Source organism: Episyrphus balteatus, chromosome 2, assembly GCF_945859705.1.
Source record: "Episyrphus balteatus chromosome 2, idEpiBalt1.1, whole genome shotgun sequence".
Lineage (NCBI taxonomy): Eukaryota > Metazoa > Arthropoda > Insecta > Diptera > Syrphidae > Episyrphus > Episyrphus balteatus.
Window position 1 is genome coordinate 71,168,174 of NC_079135.1, and position 8,989 is coordinate 71,177,162.

General features: G+C 31.4%; 1 protein-coding gene across 2 annotated transcripts in view; it reads left to right on the plus strand.

Annotated features, from left to right (window-relative positions):
* LOC129908574 (protein spitz-like) overlaps positions 1–6,483 on the plus strand; it is a 32,216-nt gene extending 25,733 nt beyond the window's left edge. Inside the window, exons 3-6 of one of the 2 annotated variants that reach the window (XM_055985173.1) lie at positions 677–751; positions 819–996; positions 5,638–5,699; positions 5,767–6,483. In XM_055985173.1, coding sequence (XP_055841148.1) covers positions 677–751; positions 819–996; positions 5,638–5,699; positions 5,767–6,011 — 560 coding nt within the window. In that variant the 3' untranslated portion in view covers positions 6,012–6,483. The remainder of the gene's footprint in view (positions 1–676; positions 752–818; positions 997–5,637; positions 5,700–5,766) is intronic. The other variant, XM_055985174.1, reaches the window with a different exon arrangement.
* The last annotated feature ends 2,506 nt before the right edge of the window (positions 6,484–8,989 follow it).

The following is an 8,989-nucleotide window of genomic DNA, read 5'->3' on the forward strand; positions in this document are numbered from 1 at the left end:
TAACTAAAAAATCAAAAGTGTTTGAAAATTAACAGCCTTTTATGTTTTTGTACTTAGATCTTAAAAGGTAGGGCCTTCAATCGTATTTTCAACCCTTCCTAGTGACAATTTACTTATTTAATTTAATTTTTACAGCTATATCGAAAATAAACAGTACCCTTTCAAGTTATAGCTTTATTAGAATATTTTTGTATTCGTTTGTAAATAAACTTCGAATGAGTATAAATGTTGAACCCGCAATAATGGAACTGCCCGCAATCGGACAAAAACTCTGAATTGATTCGATAGAAAAATCCGTTGGGTGATTTTTGGTTCCATCTGTAGAGAGAGTAGATGAAGACCTCATCTTACACGTTAGTGGAAGAATAGAGCTTACTTAAAAAAATCACCTTTGATTCCAAATAAATCTTCTCTACAATAAACCTGGAAAAGTTTTATATTTTGTATCTTTTAGAGCCAAAACCTTTTGGGTTTAGACTTGTCTGAGCAGATTCGGAGTTCTGCGGATTGGAAGTTCTGTAAATCCTAATATATTCTTATTGGAACCGCAGAATTCTTCCAGTAGTTTTCTGGTTCCATTTAAACTACTTGTAAAATTTTTTATTTATTAGCATTATGAAATCATTCATGTTATTATTATTTCTGAACAAAAATATTTTTTTATATTCATTTTTAGGACGACGACGGAGTCCCGGAATTAACCTAGAAGCAATAGTTCTTTTAGTCATTATATCATTATTTTCAACATCAGGTTAGTGAAAACAAACAACTCAATAAATAATATTCAAATATAAAATATTATTAACTTTTGTTTTTAGAAGCCTGCTCTAGCCGTACTGTACCAAAGCCCAGACCACCACCACCAAGCCCTACACCTCGGCCAAACATCACATTCCACACATATTCATGTCCACCTAATTATGCAGCTTGGTATTGCCTTAATTCAGCAACGTGTTTCTCAGTAAAAATTGGCGATGAAATTTTATACAATTGCGAGTAAGTTTTGACTTAATAAATTAAAGAATAAGAGTCATTTTATTTTCTGAATATTATTTTATTGTTTTAAAGAATTTATTTCAGTTTATAATCTTAAGTCAACACATTTTTCAATGTTAATTGATATAATTATCTAATCTTAACCATTTAATACATCTTCTTACGTCGCGACGTAATTAACTTTGCACAAACAAAAATTTATATGAGATATCGAAAACATTCCAAGCGTTAACTATAAATTAGCCCAAGTTTGTATATTGAAACAACAACTACTTAATGTTGAAAAATTAAAACTCATAATATATTTTGTTGCTTTAAGGCACTTAGCTAAATGCAAGCAAGTGGCTGTGCAACTTCAAATAATTAAATTGGCCTTATTCACAATCGAAAATTAATATCAACACGCTTTTGCTTCATACTTACTTACTTCGATCTAAATGTTTAATGAGCTATGCTATGGTATTCACTTGATTGTGTTTCTCTTGAAAGGTGAAAGGGTTTTACTTTCAAGAAATCTTGTATAAGTTTGAATAATTTTTTTTAAAAGTATGTATTGTTATATAAATATACTCGTAAAGATGTTTATGATCAGATCTTTCTTTAATCGAACCATGTGAGATTTGACCCTTCCAAATGAGCTCTTCAGGAAAATTTTATTTAATTACCAATATGTCATACAATGATACAATGTAAGCACATTTATGTAGGTAGTAATGGTGGCGCTTAGAGCACCTAATCTAAAAATCCAATTAGTGCTGTTTAACTCCGATTTGATACAGTAACTAATGTGGACTAATTTGCTTCTAAGATGACCTTCTGCTTTTCAGGAGGTTAAAATAGAGCCATGTCATTCACACAATGAAGTCGTCATAAAAATTTTCTGTTCATGGTTTCATTCCCCCTCATTTAAGTGCGATAATTTAAGGTAGTAATATGAGAATTTGTTTAAAAATAAATTATCTGGATTAAATGAGAGTCTCCTTCCAGTTTCGACAAAAAGCAGATACGTCTATTATAAACTACTCAAAACAAAATAAGGCCACCTTAGATTTATTTTGAAATTTGCCTAAAAATTACCTAATAGTGTAGATAAACATTGTCATAGCGAATTAATGCATAGTAGATCTTATATTTGTGTCTTCTTCTTATCCATTATCGACGATAGTCATGATCTCGGATGGGGTCACAACTCTCCCACTCTACTGACCACAGGAAACGTCGGCAGGCTTCTCGATTTTGAATTGTTCCATGTCTAAGGCCAACTGAATGCAGTTGTTGTTGCATTTGTCTTCTCCATGAGTTCTTAGGCCTGCCTCTTCTTCGCGATTGCGTTGGAACGTCTCAAGCGATCGCCTTTTGAACTGGGTTCTCAGGGTTTCTTCTTTGTACATGACAGTACCAGCTTAAACGGTGTTTTTGACATGAAGACTTCCTCGGATTTTCTTGCTTCTGATTCGATCAAGCTTTGTTACTCCTGCTGTCATATAAAGCATCTTCATCTCAGCTGCTGTCAGTTTACTCTCATACGTTTTGTACATTGTCCAACATTGTGAACCGTATGTAAGTGCTGGGCGAACAACTGCAGTATAGAGCTTTCCTTTCAGTTTAGGGGGGATTTTTCGGTCACAGAAGATGGCAGAGTTTTCGCGCCACTTCATCCACCCTACACTTATTCGGTGGTTGATGTCGTCATCACAAGAAGCTTGGTTGTTGATCATAGATCCAAGATATTTGAACTTTTTGCACTTGGGAAGTATTGTTCCATTCAGGTAAATGTCCGGAATAGGGCCGCCTGGGTCAGAAAATGGACAGCAGAGATATTCTGTCTTTTTCGCGCTTATCCGGTACCTACTTCCCTCCAGAACATCCACCTATACATCAAGTGCTCGTTGCAAGGATGTTGGATCTTCACTTATGATGGCTTCATCATCAGCAAAGAATAACTGATTCACTTTCGGATCAAAGTCAAGGACTGTGATAAAGAGCAAATGACTCAGGACGCTTCCCTGGTGCACACCGACTTTGATTGGGAACTCTTCGGTGACTCCTGCGGGGCATTTTACCTTCGTTTTTACTTCCTCGTACATGTCCTTGATCATCCGCACGTAGATTTCCGGAACCCCTCGCTGTCTCAGGGACACCCATATCAGATCTCGTGGTTGAGATCTTATATTTGTGTTTGCACCATAAATCGATGTTCAAAGCAGTGCTAAGTGCTCATACACATGTAAGCTTTACGAACAAATATTTTTTGTTCCTTCATTCTCAAATGAGCAGCTATTATTTTGATTCAAAAGACATTTTCTTCGTGAGACACAGGAAAAAAAAGATCCTATAAGCCGTTTAAGAAATATAAACCTGCGCTTCTTGTCTTATTGTGCCTAGTCTAGAAAAGATCTTCAGTACATATTTTGTGCAAAGATTCTACAACTGCTTTGGCAATTTTTTTATATCCGTACTATCGTGGCAAAGCCTGGTTTTAAAGCCAAGAAGTTTTAATTCTTTTATTCGCTAGAACAGGCGTTTGCAATTTTTTTCTACTTTTCACTCTTTTTTTGACTTTTAAAAATTTGATTTTCACAAACATATCGCACCCTCAGTGCAAAAGAGCGATAACTCAAAAAAAATTTTTGAGATAATGATGAGGAAATGTTGCTTTTTAAATTATCTTTCTTTTGAAGGGCTTGTTGTTAACGTAAACGAAAAATTCGAAAGATTATGACTGTTTTTATCCAATTCCTACTATATTAAAAGTCAAACTCTTTCCTAATTTAAACAATTTTAAAAAATAAATTTATTAAAACTACAAAATAAACATAATGGTTCTTGTAATAGAGCTTTGACATTATGGAAATTGCTGTCCCATGGAAAGTTATAGGGGAAAGTTTAGAGTCAGTATGTATTTTGCAAAATCGTTTTATCGAAATGAACTTTTTTGAGTTCTCGCTCTTTTGCACTGAGGGTGCGATATGTACATAATATCTATTTGCTTCAAATAATTGTAACGAATTCCATTCGTATTGTAAATTTGCTGAGAATCCCGATACAAAAATCATCCGCCGATTGATTTCCAGTCCAGAATATATACATACAAACATTATATCGTGCTTCGGTTCAAAGGAAAAACTCACTAACTGCTATTGAAATCGTATGTAGTTAGTGAGTTCCTTTGGACCGACGATTATATACTACAAAAAAAAAAAACCACAAACAACACACACCAATATGTAGTTCCATTAAGCCAAATAGAAAATAAAAATGTTAATCTATGAATCTTTCCAAGCTTCCTTCTTTTGTTATGAATGAGACTGTTATGCTAATGAATAACCCTTCTAAGAAATGCAAACAAATAATATCAATCAGAATTAATAACATCAATATCTCGTACTAAGATAACAGATAACAAACTGTCGTTTTTATGTAAAAATAATTGTAGCAAATTAGAAACCAATTAGAATTGCTTTTAAAAACACGCAATACCAGTTTTGTCAAAATGAATGAGACAGTTTATTATAAAATATGAATCTAGAAATTTACGAAATTTAATACAGAGTTCGTTGTCCATTTGTTTGTGTCATCATCATTAAAGTTAATGAGTTATGTGTACTTATTTTAAAAATGATGTGGAATCGCAAGCAGTCCTTTATGAAAAAAGGAAATGGAGTTGATACTTTGTATAAGTGATGAAACTTTTAAACAATATTTTATTTTCACTTCCAGTATAATTGCATAATTGATAGCTAATCTTAATTTTATATGATAAAAGAAGAAGTTCTGTAGACAGGAATCGCTTATTCGTGTCATGTTGGGATCAAGAATTATATCAAGAATGGGAACAGTGGTCACCACACACATTTGCCAAAATGAGATAATTTGGAATATCAAATCGTATGGAAAAAAATTTATTTGAAATTTGAACTGACCTAATTTGTAAATGACCTTATGTAACAAATGCTGGCTTTACAATGATTTTTTATAGATATCATGCCAATATTTTATAAATTATGTACGCTAGAATTTTAGCTTGATTCAATAAATAAATAAATAAAGAGATATCCAAAAAGAAAAAAGAAAGGCTGTGAACCCTCGGAACCAGTCTCACAACAAAATGGAACCAGTCTCACAACAAAAACATATACAGTACCGAGCAAAAAATATGCAAACGAAAGAGGTTTAAAGAGTTTCAAACATTGACATTGGCCATTTCCAAAAACCTTCCTTTTATGCAAACATGATTAAAAAGCTATTCCGTACAATATATGAAATACTTGGTAGTGAAATATCGATATTTTTAAATATATGTTTATGTAGTTACTTTACGTATTTAGAAAAATATAACAGTTTGTTATATCCCGTCTGCCTACGCAGGTGAGCTTCGTTCGCGATATACCACACTTGTACTCTATTCATGATATTTCCATTTAACGAACTTGTTGATGTTCTTAAAAGCAGGATGGTTATGTGTAAAAGCTTTAAAGAAAAGCACCTTAAGCAAATAATTACGATTAGTAACTTAACTAGTTTATTTGATTTTATTTGAAAAAAAAAAAACAGACAAAACATTCATTTAGGTAAAAATCGAGCAAACAACAAAACTATTATTGTAAATGTATAACGTTTCTAATTTTTTTTTTATTTTAGATGTGCTGTTGGATACATGGGACCACGATGCGAGTATAAGGAAATCGATGGTTCATATCTACGTAAGTATTTTAAATTAATAGTTTCCATAAACGTAATTAACTTAAACATTCTTATTTCTGTTTACAGCAACTCGACCAAGAGCTATGTTGGAAAAGGCCAGCATCGCCAGTGGAGCCACTCTTGCCTTAATATTTGTACTAATTCTATGCCTAACGTGGTATATGCGATGTCAACAGAAACAAAAAGCTCGCAGACTCGAACAAGCCGATTGTGGAATGGACGTAGTCGATGGAATGATGAAGCCCGAAAAGAGGCCCTTCGGTCCTCATCATCATTACACACTCCCAATGACAAGCACTTTTAAGCGATAAACATGTTTTTTAAACACTTTACTATTTATTGAAAACAAATATATATATATATTATATAATGTACCCTATTATTATATTTAAAAACAAAAACAAAAAAACAATTTTAATTTTAAATTTAATAACTTAATTTAATTATTATTTAATTATTAATCTATTCTTTTTTTCACAAAAAAATATAATTTGTGTTGTTTATACGTAAGGAATATTTATTATGCATTAGTTTATAAGAAAAATAAAAACAAATCTTAACAATTCAAGTTCAAGAGTTCAAAGTTAAAACAAACATTAAAAAAAAGTTATCGCGAAACTATATTACAAAAAAGAAATGCAATTAGAATTATAGATACAAAAAGCAAACATAATTTCCTATGACAAAACTATGTAAGTGGCTAACAAAACTATTCACTCAGTGATGGTTAAAAGTGCCTCAGTGGTAAAAATAATAATAAAAAAAAGAAAGCAAAAATCAAAATGTCTTTGGTTTGTTTTTCCCTCTTCAAACCTTAGCACTATCCCAAATGAATACCCATTACCCAATGCTAAACTCTGTCTCTCAAAAGTGTATTGTAAATATAAGAAATATAAAAAAAAAATTAATAAAATTATTGTAACACAAAATATTGATTTAGTTGATGCATTGCAAAAGTATTTTAAAATGTATTGTATATTATTATCATCGCACAGACAAAACAAAAGAAACGTTACGCAGACATGTCCAAGACTAATAAAGCAAAATGGTGATTTATATAACAAATATAATAAATTAAATAAATGTTTTTCTTCTTAAAGTCAAATTTTAAACTAAATAAATAATACTGATCAGCTTTTTGTAGCATAAATTTTGCTTAAATTTGACAAAACTTTTATAATTGTTTTATCCATTTGGTAGCTTGCAAGTAAGAATCTTAAAATAATCTTTTGTTTTGTGCGAAATAAAAACTAAATCTTGTGACAAAAAATGTGAAAAAAACTATTAACTAAAATTCAAGCGCCTTAAATTTATAAAATCGATATTAAAACAAAAAAAAAGATAATACATAATATGAGAAACACTGCATATTTTTCTTTTTATTTGATGGTCTTAAAATTTAAACAGGAAGAATATAATATTGAAAAAAGCATACAAAAATAAAAACAAAAAAACAACTACCAGAGAAATTAATGAATTATTTGATACACTAATCTCCGAATAGTTGGACTGACCTGTTTACAGCATAATGTTTGACTTGGGATCCCAATTTCATGAACCCGCTTTTGAGCGTCACCAAATCGATTAATGTGAATTTCCATTAGCCACAAAAAATCAATTGTTTTTATTTATTTTTGATCTTCTGTCATAAAATACTGGGAAATACTGGTATCTCGAATTCTATTTGCCAAAAGAGATCATTTTTTTTTATCTGAGATCAAATTTTCCAAATCTCGATTTTTCAAAATACATACATCTATTTGCAAACGCACTTTCACACACACCGAAGTATTTGACATTTATGTGAACATTTGTTTTTGTAAATTTTTGGACAGGTTTTTTGTTTATGGAAAAACTGCTCGCGCAAAGTTACGAATAAAAATAAATCATTTGACTAAGGAATTTACACTAGGAGCCTTCCTTGAAATGGGAAGATAATGCAGTGTTATTCGAAAATTCCTAAAAACTGTTAACGTTGACCCATTACAATAAAACACGATAGAATCTATGCTTCAAACATGAATTGTAAATTCTAAAATGGTTAAAAGTAAACTTAAAAGTAGGGAAGTGTAGTCAAATTAAATCTAACCGGTGTCATAGTCGAAGCCTACAACGACGACATCTTTGACGAGCGGTTGGGCCATTAGCTGCGGACTGAATATTAAACCGCTTTCAAGAACGAACTTTCCCAAATAGTAAATTCAAGGTACTCAAAACGATATCGTCATTCATTTGCTATCCGACAATTTGTTTGGCGACAATCGATTTACCGAATGACCCCCAGGCATCTTCACCTCAGTTTCGAAGACAGCTGAGAATGATAAGTGAAACAAATTTAATTAGTCTTACATTAGTCCCAGGACAATCTGACATTTGCATATGTAAATGAAATGGTAGATGAACTGACCAAAAATAACTCAATGAGCATAGCCACAGGACTGATATAATTTTCCTTGTGAGGTTCCCAGCTAAAGCCTAGTACACAGATCGGGCTAAATTTAAGCTCTCATACAAAATTACGAAAAATAAGTCAAGAAAAACTAAGAAAATAATGTCAGATAAAATTTAGCGCGATCTGCGTACTAGCTTAAGCCCAGACTAGGAATAATCATTTTTATAAAAAAAACAAAACCGACTTTCATGGGTCTTATGGTTTTTCTCATAATTTCTGTAGCCAGAACTGGACGAAATTGAAATGCTGCAGGCACCAGCTTTCCAATACAAAAAGAATTATCAAAATCCAAAGTTATGAGAAAAAAAAGTTATAAAGAAAAACAAAAAAAAAAAACACGATTTGAATACTCCTACTTTTTGTGTATTTTTAAGTGTATTTTTTTTGTTCTTACAAATCGATTCTATTTCCATATTCCAATATTCCATTTTAAGGTCATTCAACTGTAGATCAAACGATTTTTGGGTCACTGTGGTGTATGCGTAATATTTTTGTTATAGACAAATTCAAAGTTTATCTTATCTGTGTAAAAGTGTTGTCTCCTTTTTTAATAGTTATGGTTTTCGATTATTTTTAATTTGAGCTTTTATAATCTATGTTTTTTTTAAGCAATTAAAAGACTAATACATTAATTTTCGCGACGTTTCGTCTGGTCTTCAGGGGTTTTAATTTTATTAGACATTAAAGTTATGGTTTTGTTGAGAAAACTTCTGAATATTTATGTAAGACTTAATTACATCCTCCTCCTAACAAAAAATTGTGGTATTAGTTAAATTAATTAAATTCTTTTACTGCAAAAAATCACTATAAAAAAGCCTTACAAAAATTAACACCGTG